This window comes from Psammomys obesus, unplaced genomic scaffold, assembly GCF_907164565.1.
Source record: "Psammomys obesus unplaced genomic scaffold, mPsaObe1.curated_primary_1811, whole genome shotgun sequence".
Classification (NCBI taxonomy): domain Eukaryota; kingdom Metazoa; phylum Chordata; class Mammalia; order Rodentia; family Muridae; genus Psammomys; species Psammomys obesus.
Window position 1 is genome coordinate 7,750,254 of NW_026585504.1, and position 18,303 is coordinate 7,768,556.

The 18,303-nt window shown below is 40.2% G+C and overlaps 1 protein-coding gene across 2 annotated transcripts in view; it reads left to right on the forward strand.

Annotated features, from left to right (window-relative positions):
• The window catches only part of Anapc1 (anaphase promoting complex subunit 1), a 73,527-nt gene that overhangs the window by 4,736 nt on the left and 50,488 nt on the right, over positions 1-18,303 (forward strand). For both annotated transcript variants that reach the window (XM_055615451.1, XM_055615519.1), the window contains 14 exons: positions 349-400; positions 595-695; positions 1,426-1,508; positions 3,200-3,273; positions 5,583-5,728; positions 5,926-6,146; positions 7,413-7,622; positions 10,651-10,746; positions 11,801-11,891; positions 11,989-12,054; positions 13,144-13,278; positions 15,010-15,150; positions 16,112-16,172; positions 17,317-17,504. In XM_055615451.1, coding sequence (XP_055471426.1) covers positions 349-400; positions 595-695; positions 1,426-1,508; positions 3,200-3,273; positions 5,583-5,728; positions 5,926-6,146; positions 7,413-7,622; positions 10,651-10,746; positions 11,801-11,891; positions 11,989-12,054; positions 13,144-13,278; positions 15,010-15,150; positions 16,112-16,172; positions 17,317-17,504 — 1,665 coding nt within the window. The remainder of the gene's footprint in view (positions 1-348; positions 401-594; positions 696-1,425; positions 1,509-3,199; positions 3,274-5,582; positions 5,729-5,925; positions 6,147-7,412; positions 7,623-10,650; positions 10,747-11,800; positions 11,892-11,988; positions 12,055-13,143; positions 13,279-15,009; positions 15,151-16,111; positions 16,173-17,316; positions 17,505-18,303) is intronic.

Below are 18,303 nucleotides of genomic sequence, written 5' to 3' on the forward strand. Positions count from 1 at the left end.
GCCAGTAACAGGATAGCCAGGGCTCTATAGAGACCTTGTTTTTTTTAAAAAAAAAAATTCAATTGAAAAAAAAAAAAAAAAAAAAAAAGGCCAGTTGGGCAGTGGTGGCATATTGCTTTTACTCCCAGGACTGGGCAGGCAGAGGCAGGAACTCACTGTCTTGAGTTCGTGGCCAGCCTGGTTGGTCTACAGAGTGAGTTCCAGGACAGCCACTGTGTTCCTGTGTAAAGACATCTGTATTGAGCTGAGGAAATGTATTATGTAAGTATCATTGTTACTGGTGTCCTTAGCTGGTGACAGTTGATTATTTAGATATTTTCTTAGACAAGCATTTTGTTTTGATTTTAGGCATTGTGGTGTGACTTCATTACATCACAGGATAAGTCGGAAAAGACCCACAGTAAGTTTCTTTATGAAATTTTATTTTTCATGATTCCCAAGCATTTATCTTTCGGTGATAACATTCATAAGCAACCCTTAAGTCACAGTGGCTTAACCTAAATGTTTTGCATAATGCATTGACTTTTGCTGTTTGGATCGAACTGTTTAGCAGGAAAATAAACAATACATATATCTTGTACCCTTTTCTTTCAGAGAGCCATGAAGTAGAGAAATGCATATGTATTTTACAGAGCTCATGTATGAACATGCACAGCATAGATGGGAAGGATTATATAGCTTCCTTGCCATTTCAGGTAAACTTCTTGTTTTAAGTTTTTGGTATGTGTTTTGTTAGAGATCATGTATAACAGATTTTTATGTAGGTTTCTTTTGTGTCAAGGGTGTTAGTTTTTTTACTTAACTGAATCTCAGTGGGTTTAGTTCACCGTTTGTCTCTCCTTTCTACAACAATAGTTTTTTAGTGAAGTAAATTATGAACTATGAGATGGTTGTCAGTTTAATGATATTTAGTAATATTTAATAAAGCATTTTGGCTCTATTATATTAGGCATATGAATAATATTGGTGTTTTTTGCATTGTATCTTTTTTTTCTATTTTTTAAAAGCTTAGTATTTATTATTTATACATTATTCTGCCTGTAGGCCAGAAGAGGGCACCAGATATCATCATAGATGGCTATGAGCCACTGTGTGGTTGTTGGGAACTGAACTCAGGACCTTTGGAAGAACAACCAGTGCTCTTAACCTCTGAGCCATCTCTCCAACCCCCGCATTGCATCATCTTTTAATGCTCAGTGCTCTTACACTCTCCTGTTGATGATATTGACAGCAATTTCCCGATGAGCACCTCTTCCATAGGTTTGATTTTTGTTTTAGTGTTGCTTATTAAAAGTCGTAGATTTTGATATTATTTGGAAAGCTCCCAGTAAATTCAAAGAAAATAGAATGTTCTGTCATGTTTCCTGAAACCTTTTCATAAACAATAGTTCTCTTGCTTCTGTCTCTCTACTCTCTCATTGACAGGTGGCAAATGTTTGGGCCACTAAATATGGTTTGCTCTTTGAACGAAGCAGCTCTTCACAGGAGGTGCCTCCAAGCCTGCCTAGGTATTCATCTCATTCTGTTCAGAATGTTATTTCTTAGGCTTTTCTAATGTTGATTCTGAAGTAAACTTGTTAACCTAAGTGGTTGGAGTGCAGAAGATGTCTGTGTTCACAGCGTAAGTATTGCACGTTTTCATGCCGGTTTGAGCTAGCCTGTGACTGTCACTCAGGCCTTCCTTGTCTCACACTCTCCTTAGTAACCCTGACTAACAGTAGCGCAATAATGACAGGACTCAGTTCTTAGCTCTGCCATGTCTTCATTGTAATGCTTTGGATAGGTCATTATCACTCTCCTAGTTTTCATTTCCTAATTTGTTGCAGGGATGTTCTTAGTCACCTTTTGGGATTTATGCAGACTGTCACAGAGGGCCCAGTGTCTATTAAGTGCACAGTTAATGGTGGCTGCCTTTTGACCGTGTGGTTACCGTGCTTTCCCATAAACTGTGAGCTCACTGAAAGGAGGAATGTGCACAGCAGACATAATGTGTGCAAAAGCAGATGCTTGCTGTATCAGAGCTGTTTGCAGATTTTAATCTCTGCGATGATAGAAAGCCAGCCCCTTTCCTCCTCTTTAACTTTTTGGAAATTACAAACTTAATTACTTGAAGTATTTTTCTCTTTTTAAAAATGTACCCATTTATGAAAAAACATTTCTTAGATACCACAGAGACACACTGCCATTAGGCCATTAGGAGAGATAAGTGAACAACCGCCTTGTGAGTTCCGTCATGTCATGGCTGCTGTTTGCAGGGTTTCATCTGGTCATAGCTTCCTTTTATGTGTATATATAGAATTATTACAACAAGATATTTTTAGAACTAAAACAGGATGCCATGGCAGACAGCAATGAAGAGTTTAGAACGTTACTTTTTGAGATGGTAGCTGTGACAGAATGCTTGACAAGCACCTTGAGGGAGGAAGGACTTATTTTGCTTCACATTTTCAGCGCTTTGTTTAGGGAAGGCATGTAGGCAAACTTTATTCTCTATTATATTTGGGGTTCCCTATGCCTCTACCTCCCTTCCAACCCTAGGGAGGAGAGAAAAAAGGTTAGAAGGGAAAGGGGACATAGACCTTTTTAGACTTTGTTCCTTGGGGCAGTTTCAATCTTTGTAGTCAGAATATCCAGTCGTCTAGCTAACTAGCAAACCAGCAAATGCAGCAGCAGGACGAACCAACAGCAGACTTTGATCCTCTTCTGTTCTCTCTTGATTCTGGTATTTTTATCCTCTCAGAGTCCTCAGAGTTAAACTATCTTCAACTGGCAAAGACCATGCCCCTCTCAGCCGCACAAGGTTTTTATCAGTTCTTATCAACTAAAAGTGGCTCCATATCCCACATTTGGGATTAAAACAAAAGCCTGTTTAGATAACGTAACTGAGTTTTTAAAGATGCCAAAGCTTCCACTATAAAGGCATGGCAGAGCTGGTGTTGGAAGGGCTGTGTGGCAGAGGCTCTGCGTGTCTTGGCAGATCAGGACGTGAAATGAGGAATTGGAAACAGGGCTGGCCAGTAACTCTCAGAGGCTCCGTAGCCTCCTAAAACAGTGCCACAGTTGTGGACCAAGTGTTCAAACTTGAGCCTGTGAGGGCATTTTATGTTCAAGTGGTAGCACTAGATTTCTTTTGTCTGTTAGTGCCGAGGTGCACATAATTATCTTGTCAGTGATTGATTGTGAATTTATTTATTGCTAGAGAACCTTTGCCTACTATGTTCAGCATGCTGCACCCGCTAGATGAAATAACTCCACTTGTTTGTAAATCTGGAAGTAAGTATACTTTTATGTTCTTTTACATAAGCTCTGTTTTGACATTGGGGGAGGGAGGAAATAAAAATGAAGTTTATTTTAAAAGTGACTTGTTTTATCAGAAGATAATTTAAGCAAGTTATGAAAGAAACCTTTATCACAAAAATAACTCATTGAAGGCAGGGACAACAGTTATCAGTAAAACTAAGGCATATAAATCAGTGAGGGACACTGCCATCTGTTAACTTGCCTGTAGGTGACTGTTCTTTAAAAATAAGAAAATGAGTGATACTTGGATAACTAAAGTCTTTTTCTTTCTTTTATTTATTGATTGATTGATTGAAAAATTACAGGTCCTGATTGCTGGGACCTTTTAGTATTTCCCTTTCTGTGTGTGTTTGTTTGTTTGCTTATCTATCTATCTATCTATCTATCTATCTATCTATCTATCTATCTATCTATCTATCTATAGAAAAATTACAGGTCCTGATTGCTGGGACTTTTTAGTATTTCCCTTTCTGTGTTTAAGTTTACTGGGGCTCCACACTTTGAGTATTTCTGAACAGTTTCTGTATGCTTGGCTTTAAATTTAGGCTGACTGAACATGAATAGGTACCTACAGATATAGACTGAAGACTAGAAGGACGTTTACAGCCTTGCACATTTCAAAAGCCACTGAGACGTTATCTTCTGCCTCATGAGTGCAGTAGCCATGGGTGTTATTGTAAATCATACCAGCTGTCTTTTTAGGTTGTAGGAAAAAAAAAAGATTGTTGATCTTTTGGATGTTGTGAGTAACGTGCAAAACTGAGTACAATTCTAATTTGATAAAAGTTGGGTGTGGTGGTGTGTATGTGCAGGTCCAGCTACTGCTGCAGCTGAGGTAGGGTGATTGCTTGAGACTACACAGGGACGATTCTGTCTCTCTCTTTCAAAAGATTTTATTATTTTTAGTTAAGTATAGTATGTGTACCTACTTGTGGGCATGAACGTGAGTTCAGATGCCCACAAAGGCCAGGAGATAGAATGGGATCCTTGGAGCTGGTGCTTTTGAGCTGCTGTGACAATGGTGCTAGAAACTGAGCTTGGGTCCTCTGCAAGAGCAGCAAGCACTATTAATGGCTGAGCCGTCTCCGGCCCTGTTCGTCCCTCTCTGCTTTAGATCCTGAATTGGTTTTATTATTTTTTATGTTTTGGAGACAGGATCCCAGAGCCTAGCTAGCCTGGAACTCTTTATGTAGGCCAAGCTGGCCTCAAATTCACAGAGATCTGCCTGCCACTGCCTCCCAAATGATGGGATGAAAGGCGTGTGTCATCCAGCCTGAATAGTTTTATTCATTCTTTATAAAAAAATTTCTGAGCCAGGTAGTGGTAGCGCATGCTTTTAATCCCAGCACTTGGGAGGCAGAGGCAGGCGAATCTCTGTGAGTTTGAGGACAGTTTGGTCTACATAGCAAGTTCCAGGACATCCAGAGCTACACACAGAAAAACCCTGTCTCAAAAAACTGAAAAAAAAAAATTTATTTCTCAAAATACCATTTTTTTCTTTTCTCATATTTTAACTAAGAAAGAAATTATCAAGGATGTGGAAACTGGTTTGTGGTGCTATAGAAAAATACCTGGACTCAGTAGGAAAAACTTCATTTGTAATAAGTAAACATATTGTTTACTACCTCTGGTTAACTAGTACAGAGGACAGGATGGAACCAGTGAGCAAGTCAGACCTTTTCAATAGGTGATTGTACTCTCTAAAGAGGTTGATTGTAGCTAGATGCAGTGGATGTGCCTTTAACCCCAGTACTTGGGAGGCAGAGACAGGCAGATCTCTGTGAGTTTGAGGCCCGCCTGGTGTACATAGTGAGTTTCAGGCAGGGCAGCAGAGCTACATGAAACCCTGTCTCAGAAAAACTAAAACCAACCAAGCAAACAAACAAACAAACAAACAAAACAAATCAAAACAAAACAAAACAACAACCATTCAAACAAAACCCAAAAAAGATGAAGAAGAGGTTGATTGTTGAAGGATGCAGGAGTCTTGGACACTTTGCCTTTGGCAGATGAATTTAATGGTGAATCAGGACGTATCTTCAACATATGAGTTGTATGTATGTCAAAGTGCAACAGTCATTAATGTCTTGTTTAATGCATTTTAAGGAAGTTGACACTCAGTAAATTTAAAATTTGTTGTCAGATAGCACTGAATGGGTTTGTGCTTTAATTGCCTTGGTTCTCTTTCCTTTTAGGAACGATGAGAACTTTCTTCCTAAAGAACTCTTTTAAAAGAATAAAGCTACTATTCTGTACCTGGTCATTTCCATTTTGATTTTCAGGTCTTTTTGGCTCATCACGGGTACAATATGTCGTAGATCCTGCCGTGAAAATTGTGTTTCTCAACATTGACCCCTCCATTGTAATGACCTACGATGCTGTTCAGGGTGTGCATTCTGTGTGGACTCTCCGGAGGGTGAAGCCAGAGGTGAGGCTGACTGCACCTGCTTCTTCCTGGAATAGCTAGTCAACCCTGAACACTTGCACATTTTTGAGGTCAATTGCATTTCCTTGGTAAAGAACACGTCCTGTGTCTTTAATAACTGCCGTCTATCATTCATTTTCAAGGAAATTGCCTTTTTATTCTAATTGTTTTCTTGTTTTTCCCATTCATTTTGACTTAAGGAAGAGAATGCTGTTTTGAAGTTCCCTGACCAGGCGGGGACACTGCAGAATGCAGCCACTAGCAGCTCCCTCACAGCACATCTCAGAAGCCTCTCCAAAGGCGAATCTCCCGTGGCTTCACCTTTCCAGAATTACTCCTCCATTCACAGCCAGAGTCGCTCGGCCTCATCACCCAGTCTGCACTCCCGTTCGCCTTCCATTTCCAACATGGCAGCTCTAAGGTGGGTGTCTTTCTTTGTTTTAAACAAGGTAGGCAAAGCTTTTAGCTCTCTCATGTTTTGAAGGATTTAAGGTTTCTATTGACAGCTCTTGGATAGTTTTCAGGGGGAAAGGTCATAAAGTATGACTACTTTAAGGATTTTAAATCCGTGATGCCTCAGTTTTTTGTGTCACATTTAGAACCTGCTTATGCTGCTGTAAGGTTGCTTTGTTTCTCTCATGAGGTGGCAGCACTTGGGTGAACATTTAATTCTACAGATACGTTAGTTTTTTAACCTTAATTTATGATTTTTGTTTCTTTTTTGATATTTGATATATATACCTGCCCACATGCTGTTTTGTTTTGTTTTTTTAAAAGATTTATTTATTATTTATTCAGCATTCTGCCTATATACCAGATCTCACTATAGATGGTTATGAGCCACCATGTGGTTGCTGGGAATTGAACTCAGGACCTTTGGAAGAGCAGCAAGTGTTCTTGACCTCTGAGCCATCTTTCCAGCCCCCCACATGCTGTTTCATTAGCATAGATGCACACAGATGCTGCTGCATGGACATAGTACAAGCAGCATACTTTAGACCTTTGTGAATAATGAATAATGAAGCCATTTTCTGAAGAATAAAATAGGCTCATTTTCAGTTTTACATGAGTGTATATCATATTATATATATGCACGGCATGTACGCACATGCACACACACACACACACACACACATGCACGGAGCTTCTCTGTGTAGCTGTGTAGCCCTGGCTTTCCTGGAGCTCAGTATATAGATCAGACTGCTCTAGAACTCAGAGAGATTTGCCTCTCTGGTTCTTTAGTGCGGGATTAAAGGTGTGCTCCTCTCTGCCTGGCATGAGTGTGTTTTTTTTTGTTTGTTTCTTTTTTAAAAAGATTTATTATGTATATATCTATGCATGTACACCTCCGTGCCAGAAGAAATCACCAGATCTCATTATAGATGGTTGTGAGCCATCATGTGGTTGCTAGGAATTGAACTCATGACCTTTGGAAGAGCAGCCAGTGCTCCTAGCCTTTTAGCCATCTCTCCAGCCCTTTATGAGTATGATTTAACACGCGTTCAAAATAAGCTTTAGGCTATCGTAAAGTGCAAACCATTTAAATAGCTATTTAATTTTGAAAGTGTCTGTGTAAGAGGGATTGTACCATAAGTATTGCCTATGTGTAGGATTGGAGACGTGTTACTGCCATGTGTTAGAAACTCTAGCTGCTCGTGGTGATGCCCTCTCTCTGGTTATTTTGCAGTCGTGCTCATTCTCCTGCCTTAGGTGTGCACTCTTTCTCAGGGGTGCAAAGATTCAACCTTTCAAGCCATAATCAGTCACCAAAGAGACACAGTGTTTCTCATTCTCCGAGTGGCAGTTTCAACGACTCATTTTTGGCACCAGAAACAGAGCCAATTATTCCTGAGCTGTGCATTGACCACCTGTGGACTGAGACACTTCCCAATACAAGGTTTGTTGGATATAATTTTCTTTTCAAAGAAAAAATTATTAATGTTTGGTGTTGTGCCTGGTCGGTTTAGCTCAGTGGTAGTGTGCTTGTCAAATATGTGTGAAAATTTTAAACCATCTTTCAGCATCAGTTATGTTATTAACATATAAACTATAGAGATATACATTTATACCATCCTAATTTTAAAAGAAATTATTGATACATTTTTATTGATAATAAAAATGTTTTGTCATTGAATACTTTTTTAAGATAGTAATCTTTGAGATTTGAGGTGTTTAAAGTTTTGGGGTAAAACACCTGATTCTGTAGTATCATAGTTAGGGTTCTACTGCTGTGAAAAGACACCATTACCATGGCAACACTTTTTCCCCCCAAGATGGATTTTCTCTGTGTAGCCTTGGCTGCCCTGGACTCTCTTTGTAGACAAGGCTAACCTTGAACTCACAGAAATCTGCCTGTCTCTGCCTCCCTGAGTGTGGGGATTCCATGCATACACCACTGAGCCCGGCTCCAAGGCAACACTGATAAAGGAAAGCATCTAATTGGGACTTGATTCCAGTTTCAGAGAGTTAGTTTATTATCCTGTTGTTGGGAAGCAGACAGGCATGGTGCCGGAGCAGTAGCTGGTACATTCTGATATGCAGGCAGCAGGCAGGGCAAGAGTAAGATGCCGGTCCTGGAGGAGGCTTTTGAAATCTCAAAGCCTAGCTCTATTAAGACATTTCCTCCGACAAGGCCATACCTCCTAATCCTTCCCTGGCAGCCCCTCAGTTGGGGCTAAGCATATAAAGCATATAAAGTTGAGCCTGGAGGAGGGAGGGTAGTCTCACCACATGTAGATTTCATAATTTAAGATGTTATAGCTGTTTTTAGTAAATCTTATCTCTGTGTTAAATGTCAGCTGGACATTTAAAAAAATATTTATTTTTATGTATACAATGTTCTATCTGCATGTACTCCTGCATGCCAGAAGAGGGCATCAGATCACATTATAGATGGTTATGAGCCACCATATGGTTCCTGGGAATTGAACTCAAGACCTCTGGAAAAGCAGACACTGCTCTTAACTACTGAGCCATCTCTCCAGCCAGTCAGCTCTACTTTTTGAGAAATAAATAACCCTAATCTTTTTATGATCTCATTGATAATTTGTTAGTTAACCCAACCACATGCCAGTGTGTGGGCTAATTAGTAAGGCATTTAACGCTTGTCCAACACACAGTGAAAGACAGTAACACTGGAACACTTGCTGTTGTACAGGCAGGGGTGGGGAAGAGGGGCACAGAAGACAGCTGTGATCTAAAGAGCAGTTCAGAGTGGGAGTATTCACTTTGTGAGGGGAGGGGCGGGCTGCGAATGAAGAGGCATGAGAGACTGGTTGCTTTTTGGGTCTGCTTACATGTGTATAGTAAACAAGCAGCAGAATGAGTTGTAGGTGTGACTGAGGCAAGAGAGGTGCATTAGGATTTAGAGAGTGAGTAGTGACTATGAGCTCTTAGGGTTCCTGGAGGGCTGTGGATAAGTTTACAGGGCTTCTGTTCATTGTGAAGTTATTAGGTGATGGTGGAGATGTGAAGTGTAAGCCTTTCCTAGGCAATGTTTTTAAAAATTCATTCAATTTTCACATTAGTCTGTCATTTCCTGACAAGTTAAAATTGACTGGTGTAGAAGGCTAGGGACTGCAGAGGCAGAGGAAGCAAAGTCAGGTGGGAGTACCAGTAGGGACATCAGGAACACACAGACATTTCAAGAAGAAAGTAGCGCTAGTATTTCAGATGATGGTGTTGCTTTTCCCTGACTGTTGACCTCAGAGGTGTGTGGACAACAGTCGGGTTACTTTACTTCCCTTAGGCTTGAGAGTGGACAGGGCAGCGTGGACAGAAGGTGAACGGGAGCTGAGGAAGCGAGCATAGATTCATAGAATGTTTTAGGGAGTTGCCTCAGGGTGTTTTGCCTTACCTGAACTATGTAATTTCTGTGAATTTCACCCAAATTTGTTGCTTTGCACATATAAGCTATGAGTGGGGTTTTTGTTTATTTGTTTGTTTGTTTGTTTTTTTTACCTATCCACATAACCCTAACTCTAACCCTGAGTAAAAATGGTTGTGTGGCTAGGTTGAAAAACATTCTTTTTTTTTTTTTTAAGATTTATTTATTTATTTATAATTTATACATTATCATGCCTGCATGCAGGAAGAAGGCGCCAGACCTAATTATAGATGGTTATAAGCCATCATGTGGTTGCTGGGAATTGAACTCAGGACTTTTGGAGGAACAGTCAATGCTCTTAACCTCTGAGCCATCTCTCCAGCCCTAAAAAACATTCTAACCCCTGTATGCATGTTCTCTTTCTCTCTTTTTCTCTTTTTGTGTGTATGTAATATATTTGTGTGTGTATGTGTATATTTGCATGTGTAGTTCTACTGGTATGTGCATGTGAAGGTCTGGGTTTGATATCAAGAGTCTTCTCTGATTCTCCTACATCTTATTTATTGAGGGAATAAATTTATTTATTGAGCTGAATCCAGAGTTGATTAGTCTGGCTGCTTATACTATCTGTCTCGGTCCTAGAACCCCTTGTCTCTACTTTCCAAGTGCTGCATTTATACTTGGACCACCACATTGACCTGCCATTTAGTAAGGTCCTGGGAATTCAAACTTCATCCTCACCTTTGCATGGCAAGTGCCTACTGGTTGTGCCATCTTCCGAGCCCTTCATTTCATCCCTTGTTGCATGCTTTTTAGGCCGCAGTCTAGTCTAAGACTTGAGCAGAGCTATGCTCAAGTAGAGAAAGCATTGCACATACAGAGAAAGGGCACGATGGATGTATGAGGGAATCTGGAAGTGGAAAGATTAGTTTTAGAAGTGAGAGTTGACCACATACACAGAACATGGAGTTTTTGTGTCATGGTTGTTACTTGATCCAGGAAGTATTTAGCTTTCTTGTAGAACATTTTCAAAGATTTTTAAGTTACTGAGGTAGATTTTTGGACTAATACTGACAGTTTATTCATGTGTTTACTTCAGAGAGAAAAATTCTGCGGCCTCGAAGGTATTTATAACGACTGACCTGTGTGGGCAGAAGTTCCTGTGCTTTTTAGTGGAGACCCAGCTTCAGTTACGGTAAGTGCTTTTATTTCTTATTATCTCTGAAGAAATTTAGAGCTGATTCCCTCTGTCCCTTTCTATTTGTCTTATGTAGCATTATTGAGAAGTAGGTTATGTATCATAATATTAGCTTGTAGTAAGTGCACAGTTTGATTATTTTTAGTGTGTTTATAGAGGTATGTAGCCATCAGCCACCACAGTTCAGGCTTAAACACTCTGTCACCATGGACAGTCCCTCTGCCATTTGCAGCTAATCTTGCCCCTCTGATGGAGAGATGACTTGCCCTAATGAGACTCAGACAGCCTCATTCTGGGGGATTTTCTGTCTTACTTTTTCACTTAGAAATTACTATAGCTTATAGCAAGCTGTAAAATTATAGAGAAGTCCTTCTTATTATTACATTTTTTTGTGTGTCTCCCTGTGCCTGTGTGTCTGTCTGTATCCTGAGGCATTCATGTGGAGGTCTGAGGACAAGTTAGAGGATCTGTCCTCCTTCACTGTATGGTCCTAGGGATTACATGCAGGCTGTCAGGCTCTACCTGCTGAGCCTTCTAGCTCCCCTCGTCCCCATACAGTCTTTTTTCCCAGTGGTAACATCTTATGTAACCATAGCATGTTTCTAAAATCAGGAAACTGGTGTCAGTATGACCCACATATCGCCATTCTTTTGTTTTACATGTATTTATTTCTGTGTATATTTATATGTATTCATGCATTTTTCTCAAATCTGCAGATTTGTGTAATAGTCGTAACAGTTAAGATACAAAATACCTTGTTACTTTGATGATTTTTCCTTTGCTGCATTTCTGTATCCATCCCATACTGTCTGGCCTCTTGTTCTCCAGCTATAGTGAACATGTACTTGTTTCTCTCTCTCTTTGAGACAGGGTTTCTCTGTGTAGCCCTGCCTGTCCTGTAACTCACTCTGTAGACCAGGCTGGCCTTGAACTCACAGTGATCCTTCTGCCCCTGCCTCTCGAGTGCTGGAATTAAAGGAGTTCATCACCACGCCTGACCCACATAATACTCTTAAGATGCGTTTCTTTTTGTCTTTATTTTCATATTTAGCTGTGTGAAGTTTCAAGAGAGCAATGACAAGACCCAGCTCATCTTTGGTTCTGTCACCAACGTACATGCAAAAGATGCAGCGCCAGTGGAGGTGAGTGCACAGAGAAAGTACTGTGCTCTATCAGGTTTTTCTGGACATTATTTACTTAGAATACAAGAGGGTTTTGTTTGCTTTCTTTCCTCTTTAGAAGATAGACACCATGTTGGTACTGGAAGGCAACGGGAACCTGGTGCTGTACACTGGAGTGGTTCGGGTATGTGAAAGCAGTGCTTCGTGCTTTCGGTAGAGCTGCCTCCGTTAGAGTCGGCTCTGCTTCCTCTGTGCAATTTTGTAGAAGATTCTTGTGGAAAAATGAAGCTAATTGTGGAGGCCAGTCTTAATTTGGACTAGGGCTCACCATTAATGCATTGCTGTGCACGTGTCACCGCCAAATGGGAAGCTTTATTGTGTACAGGTAGCCTTGGAAACCAGTTTGGGAATGGAAGATTAGCAGCTTGGGGAAGCACCAGCATTGTTGCAATATTTAAAGGCATGTGCCCCAAACCTGGCATTTATTATACTAAATGTTATTTATGTTGGTTGCAGCTTCCTTTTGTAACACTTGTAAAATTTAAAAATACAGACTTAAGCTGGGTGTGGTGGTGCAGACTTGGGAGGTGGATTTTTGTGAGTTTGAGGTCAGCCTGGTCTACCTAGTGAGTACCAGAACAGCTAGAGCTACATAGTGAGACCTTGTCTCAAGAAATAAAAAAATAAATGAACAAATAAAAAGATATACTTAGTCTAGGGAACAATGAAGGAAATGTATTGCCGGTGTCTCTTTTTTCCTATTAATATTATTGTCTATAAGGCGGGGTCTCATTAAGTAGCACATGTCTTGGGACCACCCCCCCTCCACCCCAATACCTGGCCAATAGCTTTATTATGTTCTCTAAATGTAGCTGCCATCTGCGTCTCCAACACACTATCCTGAATTTTCAATAAACTGTCCTTTGATTTTATTGTTAGCTTTGCATTTATGAGTCACTGAAGAACAGTTTTTTGAATTTTTATATAAAGGGGTTATAAGTATGACTCTTGATGTCCTTTATGAAATTTGATAAACTCTCTTTAACATTGCTTTTACAGCTTTTTTTTTTTAAACAAAAGAATTTATACCTAGGTATTCACAGTTGGCTGGTAGAATTTGAAAGGTTGTTAAATGTGCATTTTGCTTTTCAGTTGTGTATAGTGAGCGTGAACTTCACCTTATGTAAAGAACTTTTAGCTCATGTCCTAAACATACAACCTGAGGACAGGATCTATTCACTGACGCCTTCCCCTCGTCTTTTTATTGCTCAAGGTGGGGAAGGTTTTCATTCCTGGGCTTCCTGCTCCTTCCCTGACAATGTCCAACATGATGCCTCGGCCTAGCACCCCGCTTGATGGGGTTAGCACCCCCAAACCTCTCAGCAAGTTACTTGGATCAATGGACGAGGTAAGAAATAGACCAGGTCTCGTCGAATGTTAATCAGATTTTAAAGAGGTTTGGTCAAGTATGAGTTCTTTGCATGGTTAATTTAATTTTAGGAAATATTTACAGATACAAGTTTTTAAGCAAAAGTGGAGGTTCCTACATGCTGATTTCCTTTGTGCTATGTTCTTTGAGGATGAGGTGAAAATAGTTTTGTTTTTTTTTTCAATCTAGAGATTTCACAATTTCTCAAAATGTAGTAGATGTGTGGTCTGCATAAGAAATCATAATTTTGCCTTTAATCCCAGCACTTGAGGAGGCAGAGGCAGGCAGCTCTCTTGTGAGTTTGAGGCTAGCCTGGTCTACAAAGCGAGTCCAGGACAACCAAGGCTACTCAGAGACACCCTGTCTTGAAAATCCAAAAAGAGAAAAACAGGAAAAAAAAAATCATAATTTAAGGTAGCCCTTTAAGAGTTATAAGACGGGCTGGAGAGATGGCTCAGTGGTTAAGAACTGGCTGTTCTTCCAGAGCACCCGGGTTCAATTCCCACCACATGGCAGCTCACAACTGTTTTAACTCTTAATTCCAGGGGATCTGGCATCCTCACACCAATGCATATAAAATAAAATTAAATGATTAAAAAAAGAATTATAATTGAGGAGCAAAGGTGTTAATGCTTCTGCCTTTATCGAGGGCAGGACACGCTGCTCAAGGCGTGTCATTCTGGCCTAAATCTTGAGGGTAAGAGGGTAAATAAAGGACTGTTCAGGGCAAGGGCATGAACACAGGAGCGTGCAAAAGGCTTTTTCTTCCTGAGGCATCACGTGTAGTTCATGGTGGCCTAATCTTGAGCTCCCGATGCCCTGCCCTCAGCTCATCAGTGCTGGGTTATAGGTATGCAATACCGTATGTAGCTAGAAGATCATGTCGTCAGTGTGTCTCCTAAAACCTGAGCTAAAGAATCAACAGATCTGTGGAATACGTAATAGTGTGTTGGCTGGGGCAGAGCAGAGAGTGGGATAGTAGTAGTGATTTAAAGAGTGGGGTAACAACAACAGCTTATTATTTTAAATTGTCTGCATGCTAGGCACTGTCTGCTCTGTCAGTATTTTCCTGTTAGAACAACTGTACTCACTGGGAAGATACTTTACTTTATAGGTGGATGTGCAGAGGAGCATGGAGCTTCATTGTCCAAATTTAGAAAACTGTTATGTGATAAAAGTGGGGTGGAGGAAAAGACGGTGTTCTCAGTGCAGTTCCCTTGGCATTGTGTGTTTGTGAGAAGTTTTTCAACTCATTTGTTTTAGATGAGTTTCTCCTAGGGTTGAAGATAGTAAGGCTGAGTGAAGTCTGTGTCAGTATATAAGGCTGAGCTTGGTGTATGTGCAGAGGAAGAGAGTGACATGGCAGGCCTGGACAGGTGTGAATGAATGATGGTGTGTTGGCTAGCAGCATTAGTTCTCTTAGGCTGTTGAGTGCCATTGGGGAATGAGGCTGAGTTCTATGAGCAACTCAGGCTGACACCTGTGCTCATCAGGCTAGAAAGCCCAGAGACAAGTGGTCTCCATTTGAAGGGCATCATGATATGCATATGTATATGTCAGATGCCTTTTGTAGTTTTCTGTGAAGAGCTCAGCTTGCTGCAGGCTCATTACTGGAACAGAATGATTGGAATCATCAAACCATATGCAAAAATAGTTTCTTTTAAGTCTCAAAAAGTCTCTCATCTGTGTTGTGCTGTGACTTTTTTCTAGGTGGTTCTGTTGTCTCCAGTTCCAGAATTGAGGGATTCTTCAAAACTTAATGATTCTCTCTACAATGAGGATTGCACTTTCCAGCAGCTTGGAACTTACATTCATTCCGTGCGAGACCCTGTTCATAACAGAGTCACTCTGGTAAGTCCTCCTTCAAAGGGTAGAGTAGCTGGCTGACACTTCACTTTTGGCAGGATATAAAATCATGTGTGAAAATGAGTATGAACATCTCTCATGATTTTAAACACTTACTATTGTTATATGAAGTGCATATGTATAGGGGTTTGCATACATGTGGCCAGAAGACAACTTCATGGAGTTGGTTCTCTCTTATTTTCATGTGGGCTGTAAGAACTGAACCCAAGTTGCCAGGCTTTCAAGATAATTGCTTTAACTGCTGAGTGAATTTGTCACTCCTGTGTCTCATAATTTTTAAAACATACTATCATTTTGTACTATTCTACTTTAGTTCAGTTTTTATCTTCTGAGATATTAAACATGTATCCAGTCCCATCCCCCACTCAGGAGTGTGGGGAGTCAGTGGTTTCTGGGGTGGAGGGTTGGTTTCCTTTAAGGGTCCACCCATCAGTGGATTGCTCCACATCCAGGAGTGTAGCACAAATTGGACTTGATGGGTTGTTAAGAAAAGGAGAGAGGACAGGAAGTTGGGCATAGAAAAGTGGGAGGGCCTGGGAGGACTTAGGGGGAGGAAAGGGAGGTGACTATGATAAAAAAAATGTTGGATGAAATTCTCAAGTAATTAATAAAAATATTTAATAATTTTATTTAAAAGAAGTATATTTAGTCCATCTGTTGCATATTGTCATGCCTTTGTCTTTTTGGTGGAAGTCACTTTTTGATGATGATGTCTCATATAGTATTTGTATAAAAACACTATTAAAATGAAATTTCTGAAAGTATTTTGCAAAAATGCATATTTAGTTAGAAGCATTCATTTCTCATTGAAAAATGTAGCGATTTGTTTTATTGGATTTTGCTTTGACATGCAAACAGTAGTATAAATTACCATTTCTTTTTTAAAGCTTTTAAAGACTTAGAATGCCTAAGCTGTCATTTTTTCTTGTTTCCATTCTTTCACTAGGAACTGAGTAATGGCTCCATGGTTAGGATCACTATCCCTGAAGTGGCCACCTCAGAATTAGGTACGGTTTGATTTAGCACTCAGTTGATGGAGATGGTTTCCGTTCTTTTCTGTGTATGTGAGTGTGTGCCTGCGTGTATGTCTGTGCATCACATGAATGCTGCGCCCATGGAGGCCAGAAGAGGGCGTCATGTCCTCTGAGACTAGAGTTATGGATGGTTGTGAGTTGCCATGTGGTAGCAACTTATCGAACCCAGGTTCTGAACAAGAGCAGCCCATGCTCTTGACTTAGACCGTCTCTCCAGCCTACAGCTTGTTTGTAGGAGTGATTGCTCTGCAACATCTGATTTAATCTTACTTTGTTTTCAGCTGTAACATACTTGGTTTTTAGTTTTCTAAGATTCATTTTCATTTGCAGTGTTTGTGCTCATATAGCAGAATGATGAGGAAAAGGCTGTGCTGCTAAGGATGGAGTCAGTGACAGTGATGGAGGGGAGGGAATGAGAATGAACGCTGTTACTATCTGGAGCTACTCCCAGTAGCACATCTGCACTGTTTGCAGGCTGCAACTGATGTTCACACCAATGACTAGGCATCACTAAGAATAGTATACACTATAGAGCATTTGTCCTAACCCTCACCATTATGGCATGGTGAGGGAAGATATTTTAGGAATTAAAAGTTGCAGTTTTAGTTGACAGGAATGTTCACTCATTTAGAACATCTTGCATTGCCCCCTAAGTGTTCCTGTTGGTAGGTGCCTGTGTTGCATGTTGTAGCTACTGAAAGATTAAATTGGTGTTTCAGGTAAATTTATTGGTGTAGAAATTAGATTTTTTTCATAGAGTAAACTTTATTCCAACTAGGTCAGTTTTGAGAGTGAGACAGGAACAGTTATTTATTAGAGCAGTGGTTGTAGTTAGCGTTATCTCAAGTGAAGTGGGCTATATATTCACCTTATTTCTAATCCAAAATTAGGGCTCTGACAGCTGTCCTCAGATTTCCTGTGATCTCTGTTGAATTCACTAGTTGGTTTAAAGTGATTGACGTTGATGAGGCAATGTTTGTGCCTGATTGCCTCCTTATGACATTTCTCTTTTTCTATGGGCTGGCCTTGACTTAGTAGCAACTTGAACCTTCCTACTTAAAGAGTAGGGGACTACATACATAGAAAGCATACTAAACTCAGGGTTTGCTTTTAATAGTACAAACATGTCTGCAAGCAATCAAGTTCATCCTGCCAAAAGAAATAGCAGTTCAGATGCTTGTCAAGTGGTACAATGTCCACAGTGCTCCAGGAGGACCCAGTTATCACTCAGAATGGACTTTATTTGTGATTTGTCTCTTGAACATGATGGGTTATAACACCGACCGCTTAGCCTGGACCCGAAGTGTAAGTAAATACAGTAGTTTTCTCCGTTTATCCTGTTATAAATGTAGTGTTTGTATTACTGGTTGCACAACACCAGAGAACCTAACAGACAAACTTAAAAGGTACGCCTTATTTATGATGTTGGAATTATACTAAGGCTTATTGTATAATATAGCTTGAATCAAATACTCAGTAAGCTTTGAGTCTTTATAATGTTTTAAGGCACATTTTCCTTTTCCTTTTTTTTTTTAAATCAAGCTCTTACTCTGTATGTAGCACCACATTCCAGACTTTGCCTCCCAAGTGCTGGGATTGCAGTCATGTCTTACTAAATGCCTGATTTTCACAGTTTCTCAGTTCATCTTTGTAAAATGACTGTAAGTAGTACTCTGAGTTTTGTCATTAGGAGAATCGGGAGCTCACAGACTTGTGCTTTGCTCGTTTGAAGTGCTTCAGTCTAAGAACACCATTGGTGCTGTGAAACCGTGTGCTGTGCTCAGGCTCCGAGGCATTTTTTTACAGGTGGTTTGCAGAATCGCCAGCAGAGTGCCTTTAGTGGGGTGCTTTGTCCTTTTGGAGATCACTCTCCAGACAGCCATCTTTGGGGCAATGAAGAAGTTACTGTCCCCAAAACCTCAGACATACTTGCCTATGTGTTTTGGCCTCATGCTAGTAACTCATTAAAAAAAAAAAAAAAAAAAAAAAAAATTAGAGCTTTTTCTTCTTCATTATGAAAGTGTATTTTCTCACTGAGGAAGATTTGAAAAATGGAAGAAGAAGCAAGCAGTTATACCCTGTTCCTTGGAATAGGTGCTATAGA